General features: G+C 35.6%; 1 protein-coding gene across 1 annotated transcript in view; it reads left to right on the top strand.

Moving 5' to 3' along the window:
* The window catches only part of TNNI3K (TNNI3 interacting kinase), a 306,502-nt gene that overhangs the window by 11,675 nt on the left and 269,857 nt on the right, over nt 1-24,970 (top strand). The window contains exons 3-4 of the mRNA XM_045897407.1: nt 7,005-7,090; nt 15,454-15,551. Of these exons, the coding sequence (XP_045753363.1) occupies nt 7,005-7,090; nt 15,454-15,551 (184 nt within the window). The remainder of the gene's footprint in view (nt 1-7,004; nt 7,091-15,453; nt 15,552-24,970) is intronic.

Below are 24,970 nucleotides of genomic sequence, written 5' to 3'. Positions count from 1 at the left end.
GAAAGAGGAGAGATCACAACAAACACTGAAGAAATACAAACAATTATAAGAGAATATTATGAGCATTTATAGGCAAACAAATTAGGCACTCTGGAAGAAATGGATAAATTCCTAGAAACATATAAGCTACCAAAACGGAAACAGGAAGAAATAGAAAATCTGAACAGACCCATAACCAGCAAAGAAATTGAGTCGATAATCAAAGATCTCCCAACAAACAAAAGTCCAGGGCCAGATGGCTTCCCAGGGGAATTCTACCAGACATTTAAAGAATTAATACCTATTCTTCTGAAATTTCCAAAAAATAGAAATGGAAGGAAAACTTCCAAACTCATTTTATGAGGCCAGAATTACCTTGATTCCAAAACTAGGTAAAGACCTAACAAGGAGAATTACAGACCAACATCCCTGATGAACACAGATGCAAAAATTCTCAACAAGATACTAGCTAATCAGATCCAACAGTACATTAAAAGGATTATTCACCATGAACAAGAAGGATTTATTCAAAGGCTGCAAGGGTGGTTCAACATCCGCAAATCAATCAGTGTGATACACCACGTTAAAAAAAGAAAGGATAAGAACCATATGATCCTCTCAATAGATGCAGAAAAAGCATTTGACAAAATACAGCATCCTTTCTTGATAAAAACCCTCAACAAAGTAGGGATAGAGGGAACATACCTCAACATCCTAAAGACCATACATGAAAGACCCATAGCTAATATTATCTCAATGGGGGAAAATTGAGAGCTTTTCCCCTAAAGCCACGAAAACAACAGGGATATCCACTCTCACCACTGTTGTTCAACATAGTACTGGAAATCCTCACCTCAGCAATCAGACAACAAAAAAGAAATAAAAGGCATCGAAATCAGTAAAGTAGAAGTCAAACTTTGACTCTTCACAGACAACATGATACTCTCTGTGGAAAATGCAAAAGACTCCAACAAAAAATTGCTAGAACATATACAGGAATTCAGCAAAGTCGTAGGATATAAAATCAACACACAGAAGTCCTTTGCATTTCTATACACCAACAATGAAGCAGCAGAAAGAGAAATCAATGAATTGATCCCAAAATAACACCAGCATTTTTCACAGAGAGAGAACAAAAAATTCTAAAATTTGTACAGAACCAGAAAAGACCCCAAATAACCAAAGTTAGAACAAAGAATTCTAAAATTTGTACAGAACCAGAAAAGACTCCAAATAACCAAAGTAATGTTGAAAAAGAAAACCAAAGCTGGAGGCATCACAATTCTGGTCTTCAAGCTGTATTTTATAGCTGTAATCATCAAGACAGTATGGTACTGGCACAAAAACAGGCACATTGGTCAATGGAACAGAATAGAGAACCCAGAAATTGACTCTCAACTCTGGTCAACTAATCTTCGACAAAACAGGAAAGAATATCCAGTGGGAAAAAGACAGTGTCTTCAACAAATGGTGTTGGAAAAACTGGACAGCCACATGCAGAAGAATGAAACTGGACCACTTTCTTACACCACACAAAAAAATAAATTCAAAATGGATGAAAGACTTAAATTTAAGGCAGGAATCTATCAAAATCCTAGAGGAGAACATAGGCAGCAACTTCTTTGATCTTGGCCACAGGAACTTCTTTCTAGACACGTCTCAGGAGGCAAGTGAAACAAACAAACAAACAAAAAAGAACTATTGGGAATTCATCAGGAGAAAAAGCTTTTGCACAGCAAAGGAAACAATGAACAAAACTAAAAGGCAGCCAATGGAAGGGGAGAAGATATTTGTAAATGACATATTAAATAAAGGGTTACTATCCAAAATCTATAATGAACTTGTCAAACTCAATACCCAAAAATAAAAAATCCTGTCAAGAAATGGGCAGAAGATATGAACAGACATTTCTCCAAAGAATACATACAAATGGCTAACAGACACATAAAAAAAAATGTTCAACAACACTTATCATCAGGAAATACAAATCAAAACCCCTATGGGATACCACCTCACACCAGTCAGAATGGCTAAAATTAACAACTTGGGAAACAACAGATGTTGGCAAGGATGCAGAGAAAGGGAAACCCTCCTACACTGTTGGTGAGAATGCAACTGGTGCAGCCACTCTGGAAAACAATATGGAGGTTCCTCAAGAAGTTAAAAAGAGAGCTACCCTATAACCAGCAATTGCACTACTAGTATTTATCCAAAGGATACAAAAACAGTGATTCGAAGGGGCACATGCACCCCAATGTTTATAGCACCACTTTCCACAATAGCCAAAATATGGAAAGAGCCCAGGTGTCCATTGATTGATGAATGGATATGTTACTCAGACATAAAAAAGAATGAAATCTTGCCATTTGCAATGCTGTGGATGGAACTAGAATGTATTATGCTAAGCGAAATGTCAGAGAGACAAATACCAAATGATTTCACTCGTATGTGGAATTTAAGAAACAAAAGAGATGAACATAGGTGAAGGGAAGGAAAATAAAATAAGATAAAAACAGAGAGGGGGACAAACAATAAGAGACTCAACTATAGAGAACAAACTGACGATAGCTGGAGCAGAGGTGGGTGGGGGAATGGGGTAATTGGGTGGTGGGCATTAAGAAGGACACTTGATGTAATGAGACCTGGGTGTTATATACAACTGATGAATCACAAAATTCTACTCCTGAAATTAATAATACACTGTATGTTAACTAACTTGAAGTTAAATAAAACAAACAAACAAAAAAAGAATTTACAATCACCATTTGAAACTAAATTAGCAATTTAGGAAACTAGATGATCTAAAGCAAAACCTTTTCTTCTTTCTACCTTCTTGGTCTTTCCCTAAATTTCAGCAAATGAATGAATTTAAAAAATGCATCTACCTATCAGAATATTTTGGACATTGGTATGTTATTTTTGGCCAACTGTTCAAATGTTACATTTTTATTAGTTTCCATTTGTGGTCATGTCAGATATTTTCTTGAAAGGATGAGGTCATGAGAAAGAAATTTAATTGGATCACAAAACTGCATACTTTTCTGTATAAAAGATAAAGGCTAAGAAAAGAGTTCATTATGCTACAAGAAAGAAAGTAACCTTTGGGTACAGGACTGCCATTTTTAATGATTAAAGACAGAATTTACTGTTAGAAATATATTCATAATAGTGACTTCATTTTAATTAGGAACTTCATCCATACCTCAGCAAGCACTATGAACTCATTAGGATATGTTAAGTTACAGTATGGCATGGCAGGTGATGAAAAATGTAAGGGGAAATTAAAAAATAAATTGAGCTTAGGGTATTAGAATACATAAGTGATGTTCAATTGACAGGGAATTTGACATACACAGTTCCTTTAGAAGAGGCAAAAGAACAAAATATGAAATATCTCTCCTAGGAATGATTGCATTAAAACCTTGAATATTTTAATTACGTGTTTCAAAACAGAAAGATTTGACTAGAAGTTAATGGGGAGTAAGCATTAGGATTCAAATATAGCCCCAAAATAACTCTCATTTAAAAAATTACATTCCAGTTATTAAAGTTAAGATAAAAATTGTACTATTAAAATTGCACTTGACTGCCAAATATTGTGGGATCCTATTCTCAGTTGATTCATTTTGTTGCCATTAATAGAAGTTGCACGAGTTCAAGGAGGATATAATTCAAGAGAAGAACAAAAACAACAGACAATAGCGTTGTTTTGAGCAAGGAGCTCTTTAGGACTGTCTATCGAGTCACACATGAATGGTCAAGTCTACTTTAAGATTCAGTGAGAAGAATTGATTGTTGAACAAAAAGTCACTAATATAATTCATGCTTTCAATTTTACTTATCTAAACAATAGTTATTCATTTAGAGTTATTCTTATTTTAAATAAAGCCATAAACTTTATCATCTTATATTTTCTGTTTATTCAGTGTTTACTTTCTTTGCAAAGCTGATCGGGGCATTAGAGATCAGGACTAATGCTGAGGTCAATTGCAGAATTCTATCTAGCATGCATTTTTCCAGGACTAATGCACTTAAAGGATCCAGGACACAGTGAGTAGTTTTATATCAAGTAGACTGTTGAGAACATGGTAAGATGATTATTAAGAACAGAGGTGGAGCACAAAGTTGGTGTTTAGTAGGTGTTGCGCCAGACTGATTGAATGCATCATCAAAGTTAGATCATGGAATAAGAAAGCAATTGAGTCTATCTTCTCATAAAACCTTTCAGTGCAACTGTTCCCCCCCCCCCTTTGGATTTCTAAGATCCCCTCTTTTTTCCTCCTTTGTTAAGTTAATATCTACAGGGTTGAAAATAGCCTTCCCATGATGCCCCTGGACTTACATTACAAAATTGTGATTCTAGTAGTTGCTCTGAGTCACTGACAGGTGCTAGGTGTCACAACATCCAAGTTGGTAGTCTTTTTAAAAGCATGTGAAGACAAGGTCAGACATTTTCTAGGAGCCTGAATGAGAGCCACCATGAGCATAAAATACATCTATAAAATTCTCAAAATCAGGAAATTTTACAGGTTATCAAATGTGAGAGATTGAAGAAGGTCAAACTTGGTTTGAAAATTGTGCTAAAATTCTCCCAAGATTTAGACTATGCAGGGGAAGTTGTACACTCAGTGACCTTGTTAACAATAGTAATAATAATAAAATAACGATTTATTGATAACATATGTGCTAGGTACTACAGTAAGCCCTAACCTCATGTATCCTTCACAACAATACAATCTCTATGCATTATTTTAATCATTTCATAACTGAAGAAATTATAGCTTGAAGAGGTTTAATAACTTGTCCAAATTGGAGGGGAGGAAAAAAACTACTTAAAAGGCAGAAGCAGAATAAGATTTCAATCCTTGCATAAATACAAGGCCCAAGCTTTTAAGGATTACCTACACTGCTGAAATGATTTTCCACTTTTAAAACATCAAAACATGGCAAATATTGCTGTATAATATTAGAAATACATTGAAAAACTAATTTTCTCAAGGGTTTATTGCTACAGAGGAGCTCCCAAGCCTTTTCTTCTTTCTGCGTTCACCATTAAGTTCATTATAGTTAGCTCAAAAGATACTTCCTTCCCTGTTCTTCTTTTAGGCTGAAGGTTATATATTTCTTTACATTTAACAGAAGATTTCCCTTTCCTTCCCCACCCAATACTTTGTTTTCTGTCTTTTGATCTTATTGTGTGTTTTTATTGCTGGATAATGGAAGGACCAGGAAAGAAAAGCCAATTCAGCTCAGAGTTTCTAAATCATTGTCAGTCAACATCTTCAATGGTTAGTCAGTTTCCTTTCCCTTTTTATTTATGGACACTGATTTCCTACAAACTTTAAGAGGAAAAACCCCATCCACTTAGGTTTAAAAGCAGAGTTCAGCTCTTCAGAAAACCTGTACTATTTGAAATCATAACCACAGAGAAGACCTCTGTGAATGCACTTGTAAGTCTGGGCTGCTGAGTGCACTTTGTTTAGTACTACCTATTAAGTTTAATTTCTGCAAGACATCTATAATACAATTGGCTTTAAGAGTTTAGAAGCCTGGCTCAGGCAAAGGCCACACATTTCCAAGAACCATGTTATTTTGTGAAGTTCCTGCACATACCATAAAATAGGAATACCATTTACAATTAGGTTCATTTTAAATAGATATTTAAAACAGTAGTATTTTCATCAGAAATATTTTTTTGGCATCATTCATTGAACTGGGGGAAAGCACAGATAGGAGTGAGATAAACTCTTAGCTATTTTTCCCAAAATCCTTGTCTCCTTGCTCTATTATTAACATTTGTAAAGATGACTCTGAGTTTATTGTACTTCTACATATAGCATTCCAAAGCAAGTTGAGGTATATTTCTCAATATGAATAAGCATGTCTGTGGACTTTGCACCTGGGAAGTTGAACATGCAAAGCAAGAAGGTTATGAGGATGGGGATGTTCTAGAATATTCTATGAAAACAAACCACTGGGCTTGCCATTGCTAATTAAAGTTTTCACTGAGATACTTCAATGTCTCTAGATTTAGAGATTTTTCTCTTTTTAGCAGCACCCTGGAAATAGCACCTTTTCTTTTCTATTTTAAATATTCCAGTAGCTTTTGAAGTGCTTAACTGGGTGCCTTGATGATAATGTCCTGAATTTATAGTACCTTTCAACTGTAAGTACTTTACAAATGATATGGAAGGCTCACTCACCAAAGACTATGCTATCTCACTAAAGCTGCTGGAGATTTAAATAGGCAGGAAGCCGCTTGAAATTGACCTGGGAGGCCAAGGATATGATCTCATTTCTACCGAAAAATGCCCTGGGAGTACCAACGACTTCAAGAGGTCAAGAATTTTAGCTTTACATTCCTTTTCCAAGACTACCTTTGGCTGTCTAGGGCCCTCCTGGGGCAATGCTCTCTGTTCAGACAAAGGCAAGGATTTTACTAATTGAATCACTAACACTACCTGTCTCCAGGGATTGTATCATAGTACCAATCAGAGTTTAGACCTCCTTTATCTGTGAAATCTGACCCTGTCAGAGTACAAGGAAACTTTGCTTCAGGCAGAATCTGTAAAACATCGGGATTATATTCCTCTCTCCAATCTCTTATCAAATGCTACTTTTTTTTTTCCTTCTTGGAGGGAATTTCTTGACTTTCTCCATAAATACGATGAGAAATTTTGAATGTGAATGAGTTTACTTTCAAATGTCTGTTTTCTATTTCTCTTATACAAAAATTTTAATTCATAAAGTTTCCTTGAAAAGTTCAAATTATACATAGAACACAAAACTGCTTAACAGTCCTTAATTTAAACTTGTCTCTCTAACTTTCATATTATTTCCTCTTGATTTTAAGTATTCTTCATATGGATGCATATTCAAAATTCTTTTTCTAGATGCCACAAAATCCTAGAAAAGACATACTTCTGAATTTATAGTAACAGGTTTCCCTTTCATAAGTTTTCAAGTGAAAAATAGTAAACTAAAAGGTGAAATTTTTAGTCATCTGAAAAACTTTTTTTTTTCAGCTCTGATGATGCCTTCAATAAAGTCAACTTAAATTACCGCACAGAAAATGGGCTGTCTCTACTTCATCTATGTTGTATTTGTGGAGGTGAGTGCTTGAAACTCAATACTTTACAAACTAGTTGTATGTATATATGGTCAATGATTTGAGCTGCTTAATAGTCTACAAGAGAATTCTATTCATGCTCAATTTTCTTTTTTGCTTTGTCCCTACAACCCTGATAACCTTCAGTTGAAGCAGTAACTACCAGGCAGATGTTCCAAATGATTTAGCTCTGAATTTAAGTTTCATTGTGTTCCTACTCTGAACCAAGTCACTTAATTTGCTTGGAAATTAAAACAAAAAAATTCAGTATTGGCCATGCCAGTCAGGGATTAGGTTAAATTCAGAAGCACTTAAAGCATTCCCTAAAATATCATCATGCAATCACTTTACAATCTGCAGTAAAATATGTGTGAGGTAAGATAAATGCCAAAGATAAAATCTCAAAGTGAAGATTGATCAAAGTGAAGATTTAGAGTTTAATTTGGCTCTTATTTTGTTCAGTTTTGTTCATTAATGTATCCCAAGCACTGGTATATAGTAGATAATACATTTTTAAATTAATGAATGATTAATATTTACTTTGTTAATACAAACTAGTATTCATTGAACTCAGGTTTTAAATAAAAAACACTAATGCAGATATATTGACTCTAATCATATTCCTTAAGCATTCCTCCCAGAACAAACTAAACAGACTCTACTTAACAGATCTTCTAAATTTAAACATGTTTTCCCAACCTTAGTTATTTCTTCCAGATTTCTCTGATCTAAATAAATAAGCTCTACTGCTAATGATGTTCTGAGGAATCCTGTACCACTAGATTTTTATCTAAGCTTTTTCACTGTTTATTAAATGAATTTTCATGTTTTTATGTTTTAAAACCAACTGATGAGAGTACTACAGAAAAAAATGTAACACAAATGATTTAAATAAACAGCACTGATACAAAGTTCTGTAAGTGTAATAGAAATGTTCATTACTAAGGATGGCTGTCAATTAATAGAAGACTTTACAAATGGCCCGCAGAACAGCAGTCTGACATTTTTTTTTAATATTTATTTTTTTTCCTTTTTTATTGTTATATTAATCACATACATTACATCATTAGTTTTTGATGTAGTATTCCATGATTCATTGTTTGCGTATAACACCCAGTGCTCCATGCAGAACGTGCCCTCTTTAATACCCATCACCAGGCTAACCCATCATCCCACCGCCCTCCCCACTAGAACCCTCAGTTTGTTTTTCAGAGTCCATCGTCTCTCATGGTTCATCTGCCACTCCGATTTCCCCCCTTCATTCTTCCCCTCCTGCTATCTTCTTCTTCTTTTTTATAACATATATTGTATTATTTCTTTCAGAGGTACAGATCTGTGATTCAACAGTCTTGCACAGTTCACAGTGCTCACCATAGCACATACCCTCCCCAGTGTCTATCACCCAGCCACCGCATCCCTCCCACCCCCCACCACTCCAACAACCCTCAGTTTGTTTCCTGAGATTAAGAATTCCTCATATCAGTGAGGTCATATGATACATGTCTTACTCAGATTGACTTATTTCGCTCGGCATAACACCCTCCAGTTCCATCCACGTTGTTGCAAATGGCAAGATCTCATTCCTTTTGATGGCTGCATAATATTCCATTGTGTGTGTGTGTGTGTGTGTGTGTGTGTATCTTCTTTATCCATTCATCTGTCGATGGACATCTTGGCTCTTTCCATAGTTTCGCTATTGTGGACATTGCTGCTATAAACATCAGGTGCATGTACCCTTTCTGATCCCTACTTTTGTATCTTTGAGATAAATACCCAGTAGTGCAATTGCTGAATCGTATGGTAGCTCTATTTTCAACTTTTTGAGGAACCTCCATACTGTTTTCCAGAGTGGCTGCACCAACTTGCATTCCCACCAACAGTGTAGGAGGGTTCCCCTTTCTCCGCATCCCCGCCAACATCTGTCGTTTCTTGACTTGTTAATTTCAGCCATTCTGACTGGTGTGAGGTGATACATCATTGAGATTTTGATTTGGATTTCCCCGATGCCAAGCTATGTTGAGCACTTTTTCATGTGTCTGTTGGCCATTTGGATGTCTTCTTTGGAAAAATGTCTGTTCACGTCTTCTGCCCATTTCTTGATTGGATTCTTTGTTCTTTGGGTGTTGAGTTTAAGAAGTTCTTTATAGATTTTGGATACTAGCCCTTTATCTGATATGTCATTTGCAAATATCTTCTCCCATTCTTTCGGTTGTCTTTTGGTTTTGTTGACTGTTTCTTTTGCTGGGCAAAAGCTTTTTATCTTGATGAAATCCCAATAGTTCATTTTTGCCCTTGCTTCCCTTGCCTTTGGCGATGTTTCTAGGAAGAAGTTGCTGTGGCTGAGGTCAAAGAGGTTGCTGCCTATGTTCTCCTTTAGGATTTTGATGGACTCCTGTCTCACATTTAGGTCTTTCAAACATTTAGTCTATTTTTGTGTGTAGTGTAAGGAAATGGTCCAGTTTCATTCTGTTGCATGTGGCTGTCCAATTTTCCCAGCACCATTTGTTGAAGAGACTGTCTTTTTTCCATTGGATATTCTTTCCTGCTTTGTCCAAGATTAATTGACCATAGAGTTGAGGGTCCATTTCTGGACTCTCTATTCTGTTCCATTGATCTATGTGTCTGTTTTTGTGCCAGTACCATACTATCTTGATGATGACAGCTTTGTAATAGACCTGGAAGTCTGGAATTGTGATGCCACCAGCTTTGCTTTTCTTTTTCAACATTCCTCTGGCTATGCGGGGTCTTTTCTGGTTCCATACAAATTTTAGGATTATTTGTTCCATTTCTTTGAAAAAAGTGGATGGTATTTTGATGGGGATTGCATTGAATGTGTAGATTGCTCTAGGTAGCATTGACATCTTCACAATATTTGTTCTTCCAATCCATGAGCATGGAATGTTTTTCCATTTCTTTGTGTCTTCCTCAATTTCTTTCATAAGTATTTTATAGTTCTCTGAGTACAGATCCTTTGCCTCTTTGGTTAGATTTATGCCTAGGTATCTTATGGTTTTGGGTGCAATTGTAAATGGGATCGACTCCTTAATTTCTCTTTCTTCTGTCTTGTTGTTGGTGTATGGGAATGCCACTGATTTCTGTGCATTGTTTTTATATCCTCCCACTTGACTGAATTCCTGTATGAGTTCTAGCAGTTTTGGGGTGGAGTCTTTGGGGTTTTCCACATAAAGTATCATATCATCTGCAAAGAGTGAGAGTTTGACTTCTTCTTTGCTGATTTGGATGCCTTTTGTTTCTTTGTGTTTTCTAATTGCTGTGGCTAGGACTTCTAATACTATTTTGAATAGCAGTGGTGATAGTGGACATCCCTGCCGTGTTCCTGACCTTAGGGGGAAAGCTCTCAGTTTTTCCCCATTGAGAATGATATTCACTGTGGGTTTTTCAAAGACGGCTTTTATGATATTGAGGTATGTACCCTCTATCCCTATACTCTGAAGAGTCTTGATCAAGAAAGGATGCTGTACTTTGTCAAATGCTTTTTCTGCATCTATTGAGAGGATCATATGGTTCTTGTTCTTTCTTTTATTAATGTATTGTATCACATTGATTGAATTGTGGATGTTGAACCAACCTTGCAGCCCAGGGATAAATCCCACTTGGTCATGGTGAATAATCCTTTTAATGTACTGTTGGATCCTATTGGCTAGTATTTTGGTGAGAATTTTTGCATCCATGTTCATCAAGGATATTGGTCTGTAATTCTCCTTTTTGATGGGGTCTTTGTCTGGTTTGGGGATCAAGGTAATGCTGGCCTCATAAAATGAGTTTGGAAGTTTTCCTTCCATTTCTATTTTTGGAACAGTTTCAGAAGAATAGGTATGAATTCTTCTTGAAATGTTTGGTAGAATTCCCCTGGGAAGCCATCTGACCCTGGGCTCTTGTTTGTTGGGAGATTTTTGATGACTGCTTCAATTTCCTTAGTGGTTATAGGTCTGTTCAGGTTTTCTATTTCTTACTGGTTCAGTTTTGGTAGTTGATACATCTCTAGGAATGCATCCATTTCTTCCAGATTATCTAATTTCCTGGTATAGAGTTGCTCATAATATGTTCTTATAATTGTTTGTATTTCTTTGATGTTGGTTGTGATCTCTCCTCTTTCTTTCATGCTTTTATTTATTTGGGTCATTTCTCTTTTCTGTTTGGACCAGGGGTTTATCAATCTTATTAATTCTTTCAAAGAACCAGCTCCTAGTTTTGTTGATCTGTTCTACTGTTCTTTTAGTTTCTATTTCATTGATTTCTGCTCTGATCTTTATTATTTCTCTTCTCCTGCTGGGTTTAGGCTTTATTTGCTGTTCTTTCTACAGTTCCTTTAGGTGTAGGGTTAGGTTGTGTATTTGAGACCTTTCTTGTTTCTTGAGAAAGGCTTGTATTGCTATAAACTTTCTTCTTAGGACTGACTTTGCTGCATCCCAAAGATTTTGAACAGTTGTGTTTTCTTTTTATTTGTTTCCATGAATTTTTTAATTCTTCTTTAATTTCCTGGTTGACCCATTCATTCTTTGGTAGGATGCTCTTTAGCCTCCATGTATTTGAGTTCTTTCCGACTTTCCTCTTGTGATTGAGTTCTAGTTTCAAAGCATTGTGGTCTGAAAATAGGCAGGGAATGATCCCAATCTTTTGGTACCAGTTGAGACCTGATTTGTGACCTACAATGTGATCTCTTCTGGAGAACGTTCCATGGGCACTAGAGAAGAATGTGTATTCTGTTGCTTTGGGATGGAATGTTCTGAATATATCTGTGAAGTCCATTTGGTCCAGTGTGTCATTTAAACTCTTTATTTCCTTGTTGATCTTTTGCTTAGATGATCTGTCCATTTCAGTGAGGGGGTTGTTAAAGTCCCCCACTATTATTGTTTGTTGTTGATGTGTTTCTTTGCTTTTGTTATTAATTGCCTTATATAATTGGCTGCTCCCATGCTAGGGGAATAGATATTTATAATTGTTAGATCTTCTTGTTGGATAGACCCTTTAGTAGGATATAGTGTCCATCCTCATCTCTTATTACAGTCTTTGGTTTAAAATCTAATTTGTCTGATACAAGGATTGCCACCCCAGCTTTCTTCTGGTGTCTATTAGCATGGTAAATGGTTTTCCACCCCCTCACTTTCAATCAGGGGGTGTCTTTGGGTCTAAAATGAGTCTCTTGCAGACAGCATATCGATGGGTCTTGGTTTTTAATCCAATCTGATAGCCTGTGTCTTTTGATTGGGGCATTGAGCCCATTTACATTCAGGGTAACTATTGAAAGATATGAATTTAATGCCATTTTATTGCCTATAAGGTGACTGTTACTGTATATTGTCTGTGTTCCTTTCTGGTCTATGTTGCTTTTAGGCTCTCTCTTTGCTTAGAGGACCCCTTTCAATATTTCTTGTAGGGCTGGTTTCATGTTTGCAAATTCCTTTAGTTTTTGTTTGTCCTGGAAGCTTTTTATCTCTCCTTCTATTTTCAATGACAGCCTAGGTGGATATAGTATTCTTGGCTGCATATTTTTGTCATTTAGTTCTCTGAATATATCATGCCTGTCCTTTCTGGCCTGCCAGATCTCTGTGGATAGGTCTGTTGCCAATGTAATGTTTCTACCATTGTAGGTTACATATCTCTTGTCCCGAGCTGCTTTCAGGATTTTCTCTTTGTCTCTGAGACTCGTAAGTTTTACTATTAGATGTCGGGTGTTGACCTATTTTTATTGATTTTGAGAGGGGTTCTCTGTGCCTCCTGGATATTGATGCCTGTTTCCTTCCCCGAATTAGGGAAGTTCTCTGCTATAATTTCCTCCAATATGCCTTCTGCCCCTCTCTCTCTTTCTTCTTCTTCTGGGATCCCAATTATTCTAATGTTGTTTCATCTTATGGTATCACTTATCTCTCGAATTCTGCCATCCTGATCCAGTAGTTCTTTATCTCTCTTTTTCTCAGCTTCTTTATTTTCCATCATTTGGTCTTCTATATCACTGATTCTCCTGCCTCATTTATCCTAGCAGTTAGAGCCTCCATTTTTTATTGTACCTCATTAATAGCCTTTTTTATTTTGACTTGATTAGATTTTAGTTCTTTCATTTCTCCAGAAAGGGTTTCTCTAATAACTTCCATGCTTTTTTCAAGCCCAGATAGTATCTTTAAAATCATCATTCTGAACTCTATTTCCGACATCTTACTAATGTCCGTATTGATTAGGTCCCTGGCTGTCAGTAGTGCCTCTTGTTCTTTTTGTTGAGGTGGTTTTTTTCCGTCTTGTCATTTTGTCCAGAGGAGAATAGATTAATGAGAGAACAAAATGCTAACAGGGTAACAACATCCCCAGAAAATATACACTAAGCAAATCAGAAAAGACCTGAAACCAGGGGGAAAGAAAGGGAAAGAAAGGGAAAGAAAGAAAAAAAAAAAAAGAAAGAAAAAGATAAAAACAATAACAAAACAAAGCAAAACAGAATATGATCAAATATGATCAGGCTGGTGCATAGATCAGTGCCACACACTAGATTTTGGGAATATTTTGGTCTGTTAGAAGAAAGTGCCTCCCAAAATTTTAAAGAAAGAAAAATTTATATATGTACAAAAATAAGGGTTAATACGATAAGGGAAGGAATATGACTGTAAAGATGAAAGTTATAAAAGATTTTATAAAAGGAATTGATAAGATAAGAAGTTGGTTGAAAAAAGAAAGAAGAGGATTTAAAAAAAAAAGAAAAAAAAGGGAGAGAATGTGATCAGTCAGAAGACTAGAACAAAGCCATATACTAGAGATTTAGGGTATATTTTGATCTGTTAGAAGAAACTGTATCTCAAAATTTTAAAGTGAGTACAACATATATATATGCCAAAAATAAGGGTAACTACTATGAAGGGATAGAATATGACTCTAAAAATGAAAAATAAAAAATGTCTTTTAAAAAAGGGATTGATAAGATGTTGGTTGAAAAAGAGAAAAAGAAAAATTAAAAAAAAAGAAAGACAGTTAAAAAAATTAACTTTGAAAGACTAAAGAATCATGGTAAAAAAAAGCCATGAATTCTATGTGCAGTATTCCCCTAGCGCTGGAGTTCTGCCATTCTCATTGATCAGTAAACTTGGTCTTGGCTGGCTGTTCTCGCTGATCTTCTGGGGGAGGGGCCTGTTGCCATGGTTCCCAAATGTCTTTGCTGGAGACAGAATTGCTCCGCCCTTGCCGGTCCGGGCTGAGTAATCTGCTCAGGTTTGCTCTCCTAGCTTTTGTTCCCTGCAAGCTTTCCCTACAGCTTTGGAGGAGGAAAGTGAAAATGGTGGCCTCCCAATCTCCACCCCAGAGGAGCCAAGAACTCAGGGCCTGGCTCCTCAGTGCACCCCCAGAGAAAAGCAGTCAGTCACTCCCGTCTCCCCGGTCTCCGACCACACTCCGTGCTCACCCAGCCTGTGACCGCGCGCTTTTATCTCTGGCACCCAACCCCGTGTGGAGTCCCCAAACCCAGTAGATCCCTGCGGTGCACTCCCGCACCACTCCTCCCAGGGGAGGAAGGTGAGTCTCCCCGGATCTGCCGCTTGTTGAGTCCCTGCTGGAGGAGCAGGGGCCCGACTGTGCCACGGATCACGGTTTATGGCAACCCCAAGCTGAGAGCCCGCGACTCGGCTCCGTCTCTGCAGCCAGCTTCCCTGTTCCCATACCTGGGAGCTCTGCTGCCCTCAGGCACCCCTGGTCTTTCTGTGACTCCGAGGGTCCTGAGACCACACTGTCCTGCGAGGGTTCCACTCCCCGCTTAGTCACTGGAGGGATGTCCCTCAGTGGAGCTGACTTCTAAAAGTTCTGATTTTGTGCTCCATGGCTCTATCACTTGCCAGAAGTGGCCCACAGAGGCCCCCTCCCCCGCCGTCTATCCTCCCGAATATCGCATTGGATTCACTTCTCCCCACGTCCTACGTTCCAGAAAGTGGTCGCTTTCCTGTTCAGAGAGTTGTTGCTATTCTTTTCTTCAATCTCCTGTTGAGTTCATTGGTGTTCAGAATGGTTTGTTCCCTATCCAGCTGAATTCCTGAGAGCAGATGAAATCCAGGTCTCTTACTCCTCCACCATCTTGCTCCTCCCCCTATTTATTTATTTATTTGAGAGACAGAGAGAGCAAGAGCAGCAGTGAGTTGATAGGGGGAGGGAGATAAGCAGACTCTGTGCTTGGTCCCAAGACCTTGAGATCATGACCTGAGCCAAAACCGAGAGTCAGACACTCAACTGCCTGAGCCACCTGAGCTACTCAGGTGCCACAATTCGACATTTTCATACATCAGTGTGAATTTATCATTAAATCAAAGAGAAATTTTAAAGTCACTTGGTCTACTCCCATAATAATTTAACCTTTTTTCACTTTTCTCTTTAAGGTAACAAGTCACATATTAGAACCCTTATGTTAAAAGGGCTTCGCCCATCTCGACTAACAAGAAACGGATTTACAGCCTTGCACTTGGCAGTTTACAAGGTACAATATTTTTGTTCCCATAATACTGTATTACAACTTAAGATGATGTGCATCTTCAGACTGCTGCTGCCCTTCTTCCTCCTCTCCTCCTCCTCCTCTTCTTCTTCTTCTTCTTTGTGTGTGTGTGTATGTGTGTGTGTGGCAAATTGGTAATCATGAAAAACATTCAGAGTGACCAGAGCGTTACATTACTACATGAAGCTCTTTCTCTATATTGACCTGGTATTATCTATATACCAGACACATACTCTTTGTAACACTTACCATGTTTAACTCATTTAAGTCTCACAAGAAACCTGTAAGTGAATACTATTATTGTCCCCAAGATTACATGGTTAGTCAGTGGGTTAGCCAGGATTTAGGAGCTGGCCATCTGGTCCCCTTGCCAGAGCTTCTCACCAGGAGACCAAGCTGCCTCTGTGCAGTAGAGAATGAGGTTGCCTTTGAGGATGAAAGAAGGACATTGAAGCTACATTTCTTTTTCTGCACATTTTCCTTAATTAAAAATATCTCTAGAGGCACCTAGGTGGCTCAGTTGGTTAAGCATCTGACTCTTGATTTTGGCTCAGGTCATGATCTTAGGATCGTGAGAGCAAGCCCTGTATGGGGCTCCACACTGGGTGTGGAGTCTGTTTAAGATTCTCTCTCTCCCTCTCTCTGCCCACCCCCCCCACCCCACACGCAGGCACTCATGCAACATTCTCTCTCTCTCTCAAATAAATAAATAAAATCTTAAAAAAAATACTTCTAGAGTTCCCTTTAGTTTCCTTCTTTTATTTTTCCTACTTTTTCTTCAGTTTATTTCCTTGCATCAGTCCCTCCCAACTAATCTCAGTACCTGATCAGAAAGTAAATATAAAAGTGGGTTTGAAAAACTGGGATACTCAGTATTGGCATAGATCCTTGAGATTGTCATAAATATAAATTTATAGAATATATAAAATAAATATAAATTGTTCATTCTCTAATCATAAGTTTTTACTTACTCTGTACTTATGAGTTAAGTATTATACTAGGTTTTATATACATTATTTCTTTAACTATTAATATAACTTAGTGAGATGCATAATAGGGTTTATTTTATAGAAAAGGAAACTGAAGGTTAAAGTTAGCTATCTAGTGAATGTCAGAATAGTGATTGTCAAGTGCAGTTGGCTCATACTCTCAGATTCTCATTGTTATATTGCATATTTTGTTCTTTCTCAGTTTCATGTGAATCTGTGACAGGATTTTATTTCAGTTTTGTATGTGCAGGACCTGGGAGTGGGGGCAGCTGTTGCTCATATCAGGATCACTTCACACTACAGTCCCTCCCCCAAACTTTAGAGTTTATCACGGTTAGGGGAAGAGAGCCATATTTTCCCACAATTCAGATTCACATATTCCTGTGATTCATAGTACAAATGCTTTAATGTTCATCCTTTTTTGTGCCCAGCCAATTCTTAGTCAGTTTTATTTTGTTTTTGTTTTTGTTTTTTGTTTTTTCTTGGAGAAAGTGTCAGTTATTTGCTAAATTGTCTTAATCATCCTGTGAAACTTGAATTGAGGCTGAATTCAGGATGTGGGAAACTGTGTCTGATGCTGGCTTTTCTGCTGAATAGCAGGACGTGAAAGTAGAAGAGCTCCAAAGAATAGGAAGTGAGTTAAGGCAGTATGTGAAACTATGAATTCTGAATCTGACTGGGAGATTCCTTTCTGTATTAGTTTGTTTTCCTAACACTTAGTATGACACAACCATAGAAATGCATTCTAAATGATTTAGTGCTACAATCTTTACAGAATTTCTTCTACTTCTCTTTATCAAAACTAAATTTCCATATTTAGAATTCCCTTTGCTCTATTTCTTCTGTTTTCATATATTTTACAGAAGGATATATGGACTAGCTTGTTTTTTAGCAAGTTTAAACAAATTTAGAGTCTTAGGACATAAGGTAGGCAAAAATTTTGAAAAGGCTATAATTGAGTGCATGATTATTCCACCTATGCCTTAACAAAGGCAAAAGCAAATTAAATTTACAATTTCCTTTAAAACACAGAAAGAATATAAAGTAGCCATTCATACTACCATTGCATTAAATCTAGTTCTAATTATCCATTCCCTGACCTGCCTAAGAAAAAGAAAATCCACTTACATCATCACAATACAATGATCAAAATCAGAAAATTTAATATTGATGCAATACTATTATCTAATCTATAGTCCAAATTCAAATTTGGTTAGTTATCTTATTAGTGTCATTTATGAAAAGCTGTTTATTTTTTTCTTGTTTAGGATTGATTCCAGAATCATTCATTTTTAGTTTTCTTGTCTCTGAATCTCTTTTATCTGAAAGAAATGTCCTTGCCTTTATTTCCTTTCCTTTCCTTTCCTTTCCTTTCTTGATTTTAATATTTTGGTGCATACAGAACGGTTACTTATATATATTTATTTGGATTTTTATAAATATTGCAAGTGAACTTTATTTTTTCTTACCACTCACAAAATGAATAATTTGATTTTCACATCTTTTTATTGGTCACATCAGCAGCTCATTTAATCATACACCCTGGCATGCTGGTTAGCACTCCTCTTACTTGTTTTGTTTGTTATTGCTTTGTTTTTGCTCAGTTTTTTTAATAGGGGCTAGATTTATTGAGGTATAATTTGTGCACAATAAAATTCACAATTTTAAGTGGACAATTTGATGACTTTTAAAAATGTATATAGTCGTATACTATCATCACAGTCATGATATAGGACTTTTCTATCATATAAAAAAGTTCCCTCATACCTTTTTTGCAGTCAATTTCCTCTTCTATCCCCCTGACCTCTGGAAACCACTATGTGTTTTCTATCAGTATAATTGTTCCCTTTCTAGAATTTACCTATATGCAATCCATTCAGTATGTTTTCTTTTATATATGGTTTCTATCAGTTATCATAATACTATTGTGTGTTCGGTAATTCATTTATTTTATTGTGAATCTATATTCCTTTCTATGGATATAGTACCATTTGTTTAACAATATACTTGTTATGGACGTATGGGTTGTTTCCATATTTTGGCTGTTATAAATAAAGCTGCTATTAATATTCATGTACAGATCTTTGTTTGAACATTTGTTTTTATTTCTCTTGGGCAATGCGTAGGAATGGAATTGATGGGTCATATCATAAGTGCATGTTTATTTTATAAGAAATGCCAAACCCTTTACCAAATTGGCTATATCATCTTCCATTTCCATCAGCAATGTATTTGTTTCTAGTGAGTATGTTATATACTTTTGCCAACACTTGTCAATATTTTTTACTTTAGCCTTTCTATTGAATATATATTAATATTTCATGATTAATGTGCATATCTCTAGTGACTAATGAAGTTGAATCAATTTTTGTGTGCTTATTTGTCATTTTTTTTTTTTTGCTGTAGTGTCTGTTCAAATCTTTATCCCATTTTTAAATTTGGTTTATTGTTTTCTTGAATTATAAGAAAAGATCTCTATGTATTTGTATATGGGTCCTTTGTTGGATATACATTTTGAAAAATTTTCCCCAGTCTGTGGCTTGCCTTTTCATTTTCTTTTTTTTTTTTTTTTGCCTTTTCATTTTCTTGTAGCAAAACTTGTATGCATTATTTGTTAACTGATTAGTGATTACACTATGGATCCTCAATAAACACATGCACTGTCTATTAATATCAGTCTACTTCACTTTAAATGTAAGAACCATCCATAGTATAGTTCCACTTTATCTTCATTCTTTATACTATTGTTGCCATATACATTATATCTATACATGTTATAAATTCCAATATATGGTTAGAATTTTTCTAATAAACACTATATATCTTTTAGAGAAAATATCTTTAATTTTCAGCAGATTGGTTATAATAATCCTATGTATGATTTTCTCTGGACAATGCTTTTTAGAGTCCATTGAGCTTCTTAAATCTGTAAGTTTATGCTTTCATCAAGTTCAGAAATTTTGATCTTTATTTTTTTAAATATATATGTTAGAATGTTTGGTAATCTTTCACAGGTTACTGAGTCTCTGTTCATTTTCTTCTATCTTCTTTCTCTCTGTTCTTAAATTTTGATTATTTCTAATTACTTGAATTCAAGTTCAAAAATGATTTCTCTGCCATCTCCCATCTGATAATAATCTGCTAAGAGTTATTCATTTCAGATACTATGCTTTTCAGTTCTGGGATTTCCCTTGATATTAAAATATAATTTCAATTTCTCTTCTATGATTACCCATCTGTTCCTTTATTTTTCCATATTTCCCTTTAAATTCTTGATTCTATCATTAATGACTGTTTTAAATGCCTTATCTGTTGTTTCTAACATCTGGATTACCTCAGTGTTTATTTCTATTGAGTGTTTTTTCTCTTGAGTTCATATTACATTTTCCAGTTTTTTCACATTTTTATTAATTTTTTATCACATGTTAGACATTATGTATTATTTGTTACAATAAATCATCATGTCATCTTCCTTTAAAGGGTGTGGGGTTTTATTTTGTTTTTGTTTTTTTTGGAAGGCAGTTACATTTCACCCAGTCAATCTTGATTTGACTTTTTGTTAGGGTGGGTCTATTTGAGTTTCAGACTTAGCCTAATAGCATACCTCTTATTCTAGGATGTGGTCCTTACTCCTGAATATGGTTCTTACTCCTAAGATGTGGATTTTTGATATCTTACCTGAATACCCAAGTCACTTAATAAAGTCTCCATTCTGGTTTCTGGAACTCCAAAATTTCCTATTACTACATGATCTCTTCCATCATTACCATATACTTTTCAGCCATTAATTGGTGATCTTACCTACTACAGAGTTTTTCTCTGTTTCTGTGCAGCCCAACTCAAAAATCTATAGTGAATCTCAATGCAGATATCTGCAGTCCTCTCTTTGTGCAGCTTCTTCTTCTGTTCCAGTTACCCTACTTGACAAATTACAATCATTTTATAATCCCAGAAATTTAATCTTGATTGTCAACTCATTATGATTGCCCTTTCACTTTCTCTTCTGTGACAGAAATATCTCAGGCAGAAAGTCAGAACAATCATGGAATATTGTGGAGGCTTACTTTGTGTCTTCCCCTTCTTCCAAAGATCACAGTCTTTTGTTCATGTTGTTCAATGACTTAGAACAGAAGTGTCATATATTTTGTTCCATTTTATGTATTTGACTTGTCAGTGAGGAAAATCTGTATAAGTTATCCAGTCATGCCCCCATCTATTTTTAGGTTTTAGATTACTTCCAAACATATGAAATATCTAATAGGCGCAATCTAGGATTTGCACCTTAAGCACATCATTTTGGAAGTAATCTAAAAATAGATGGGGGCATGACTGAATAACTTGTACAGATTTTCCTTACTGACAAGTCAAATACATAAAATGGAGCAAAATGTATGACACTACTGTTCTAAGTCATTGAATTAAAGAGGGCATGTATTGAATGGAGCACTGGGTGTTATACGCAAACAATGAATCATGGAACACTACATCAAAAACTAATGATGTATGGTGATTAACATAACATAATAAAATAAAACTAAAAAAATATACTGTTGTTATCCATTACCTGCATAATAAAATTCAAAGTCTAAATAAGAGTTTCAAAATCCCTTAATTCACAATTTTGCTGGAATCACTTTTCAGACTCCTACAGTCTCTGCTCTTCCAACTCTAATGGTTTTCAAATTTAATATGCATAAGAATTATATGGTAACTACATATTTAAAATGGATATTTCTCTCCACATCTCACTTCAATCAAATTTGGTACATACAGAATATGCTGGGAATCTAAAATTTTAACAAACAGCCTGGGCAATTTTGATGTAAGCAGTCTAAGGCTAAATGATAAGGATCATTGTTCAAGTCTTGCAACTCAGATTGTGGTAAGAAGACCAGAAGCACCTGCCTCAAATGAGAGAGTTTTAGAAATGCAGAGCCTCATTCCCTATCCCACCCGTAACCAACAAGAACGTGTGTTTTTGTTTTTGTTTTTGTTTTTTTAAAGATTTCATTTATTTGACAGAGACACAGCGAGAGAGGTAACACAAGCAGGGGGAGTGGGAGAGGGAGAAGCAGGCCTCCCACCGAGCAGGGAGCCTGATGCAGGGCTCGATTCCAGGACCTGGAATCATGACCTGAGCCGAAGGCAGCCGCCTAACGACTGAGCCACCCAGGCGTCCCAAGAACGTGTGTTTTTGTTGTTGTTGTTGTTGTTTTAATCCCAGCTGACAGGTTTACAGACTAAAGTTTGAAAAGCATTGTTCTAGATTATTTCATTCTTTAGGACAAGCATTTTTCACACTTCAGTGTTTTTATTCTTATTATTTCTTCTGCTTAAATATATTTTTATTTCTTTTCGTAGTAGGAGATTATTACATATTTGAAACCAAGATAAACTGAGCTTCCTCGAGCTTTCTTGAACTCCCAAGCAGATTTTATTGTACTCTCTTTTGGGTTTCAATTACAAATTCACATTGTTTTATATTATAATATTTATAATTATTTATTTAGATATTTCATATGTTGTTCTGTGAACTTGTAGCATTGGGAGTAAGTTTTTTTTCTTTAATTCCTCAGTGTATAAGGACCTATAAAATATCCTTGATAAATATTCTTGAGAAACTAATGAGTATCCAAACATTAGCACAAACAATACTTGACATTGATTGATATAATATACCTTCATAAAGACTGTCAGCTTAGAAGCTAGACTATTTGATTCCATATCTCAGTTCTGAGACTTACTAGCTGTACATCTTTAAACAAATTACTCTCCCCTCAGTCTCTGAAATGGAGGAAATAGAATTACATATTTTATTGAGTGGTTTATAGTTTTAAAGAGGACAAACCATATGCAGTATGTAGCAAAATACCTAGCACATAGTAAGTACTCAATAAAAGTTAACTATCATTGTTGAACTTTCAAACATTTATTTATTTATTTATTTTTAAAGATTTTATTTATTTTTTTGACAGAGAGAGATAGCGAGAGCAAGAACACAAGCAGGGGGAGTCGGAGAGGGAGAAGCAGGCTTCCTGCAGAGCAGGGAGCTTGATGCAGGGCTCGATCCCAGGACCCTGGGATCATGACCTGAGCCGAAGGCAGACGCTTAACGACTGAGCCACCCAGGCGCCCCACTTTCAAACATTTATTGAAGACCTAATGTTCAGCCATTTTTTTAAAGATTTTATTTATTTATTTATTTATTTATTTATTTATTTATTTATTTATTTAAGAGAGAGAAAGAGTACACACACGTGCCAGCCCATGAGCAGGGGGTGGGGCATAGGGGGAGGGAGAGGGAGAGAGAGAATCCCAAGCAGACTCCATGCTGAGCACATAGTCCAACACAGGGCTTATCCCACAACCCTGAGATCATGATCTGAGCCAAAACCAAGAGTCAGAAGCTTAACTGACTGAACCACCCAGGCGCCCCTAATGTTCAACCATTTTATACAGAAAAACAAACAAAAAGGATCGTGTCTTCTGGATTATTACATTCTAAAGAGATGAGAATATGTAATCCTAAAAACATTAAAGTAGTGAAGTCTACACTTAGATCAATGATTCCAAATTTTTTTATCATATGCCATATAAAATTAGCTCCCCAAAAGCATATATTTGTTCATAAATTATAATTATGAACAAAATTATCAATAAATAGGTCTAGGCAAAAATATACTCTCTGGCAGACAGTGTTAAAATTTGTGGGTATAAATCCATACTTCATATATCCTTTTTGATAATATCAAAATATTTTGACAAATTTGTTTTCAAATATGATTAAATTGTAATTAATTTTACCTGGAAATTTGCCTTACAAAAAGCTCAGATTACTAGAAGGAAAATTGCCAGCATTCTAGCTCTGCCATTTTCCTTCCCTTCTTATATTTTTACATTTCCTTTGTGATTTTTTCACAGGAATCTTTTAAAGATAATGTGCCAATTTTTTAGAGATAAATTCAGTTAAAATTAGATATTAAAATCTATAAATCCCCTAAATTTAGCTCACATAAGCTACAATGCCTCCTTATGTACTAAATGCTAAAGAAAAAAAAAGTGAGAAGCAACTCTCAACTTCTCTCCATTTGGAATTACAAGTTTTATTTATCATACTTTGGGTATTGTATATGACACATAACTAACTGATACATGAACTGAGACCACCAGTACAAATTTTCATGTTAACTATTAGTAAAATAAAATGTATATAAAATAAAATAAAAAAGATAAGTAGAATTTCTGATATTTTCTTTTTGCACTTTAATTAATTTTCTTACAAGATACCTGTCATATTGGCATTCCACTTTGGGGCATACTTCTTTAAATCATATCTAAATTGAACTCCTAAAATGAAACATAAGATTTTGAGGAAAAATTTGAGATTTCCATAATTTCAAATATCATAAGCAAGAATGTTAATGAACAAAAACATATCTGACTGTCTAATTAACCTCAGACATACCCTTCCTTCAATACATAGGCAAACCACTTGAAATTTCTCTAGTGAATGAAAAATTGCATTTGATTAGTCAACTTTTTTTTAAGCATTTCATGCTTTAAAAAAATGATAAAAGCAGGTGTTGAATGGTCATTTATTCCATCCTACAGATTTATAGCAAGATCTCATTCCAATCATTCAGAAGAAGTCATTTAAATATTTATTACATAGGGAAAGGGCATGGAAGGGGGAAAAATTTAATTCAACCTATGTCTTTTGGCTCACTAGACCTAGGTTCTTATTACCACACAACCATGCCTAACAGAAAGCTGTTTTCTATTCATGGTGATCCATAGCCTGGAAACTGTTGTATCTTTTTTTCTGATGTTTTTTCTTCCTTAACACGTGTATTTGATTGCAAAATTGATATTTCTTTTCAACTATCCTAAAATTCAGGTCACAATGCATGTGTTTCATACTTTCTGAATCCTTTACTTACATAGATTTTCTCTGCCTCAGCACTACTGATATTTTGGATTGAATTATTCCATGTTGTGGGGGCTGTCCTGTGCATTGTAAGATATTTAGCAGCATTCCTGGCCTCTAGTCTCTAGATCCTGGTAGCCACTTCTTCCATCCCCAGTGTGACACCAAAAATGTCTACAGACATTGCCCCTTGAGGACAAAATCACCCCCTGCTGAAAACCATTAATATAGAGGACAAAATTAATTGATATCTTTTTAAAATCCAAGTTACCTTTTTATTTGAATAAATAAAGTTTCCTGATTAAAGAGAGCATTTTCTCCAAGTAGGAATTTGTCAAGATAATAATAACAAATTCTTGGAAAAAGAAACAAAAATCACACACACAAAAATAGAATCTTACTTTTTGTTTTTGTTTCTGTTTTTTTTCTTTTTTGATACTTAACTAAATCTTCCAGTTAATTGCAACTTTTAAACACTGCTTAAAATT

Source organism: Mirounga angustirostris, unplaced genomic scaffold (assembly GCF_029215605.1).
Source record: "Mirounga angustirostris isolate CCGP_5_RB_7025 unplaced genomic scaffold, mMirAng1.0.hap1 SCAF_4, whole genome shotgun sequence".
NCBI classification, from domain to species: Eukaryota; Metazoa; Chordata; class Mammalia; order Carnivora; family Phocidae; genus Mirounga; species Mirounga angustirostris.
The sequence above is the reverse complement of the archived record's forward strand: the minus strand, read 5'-3'. Positions and strand labels throughout refer to the sequence as shown.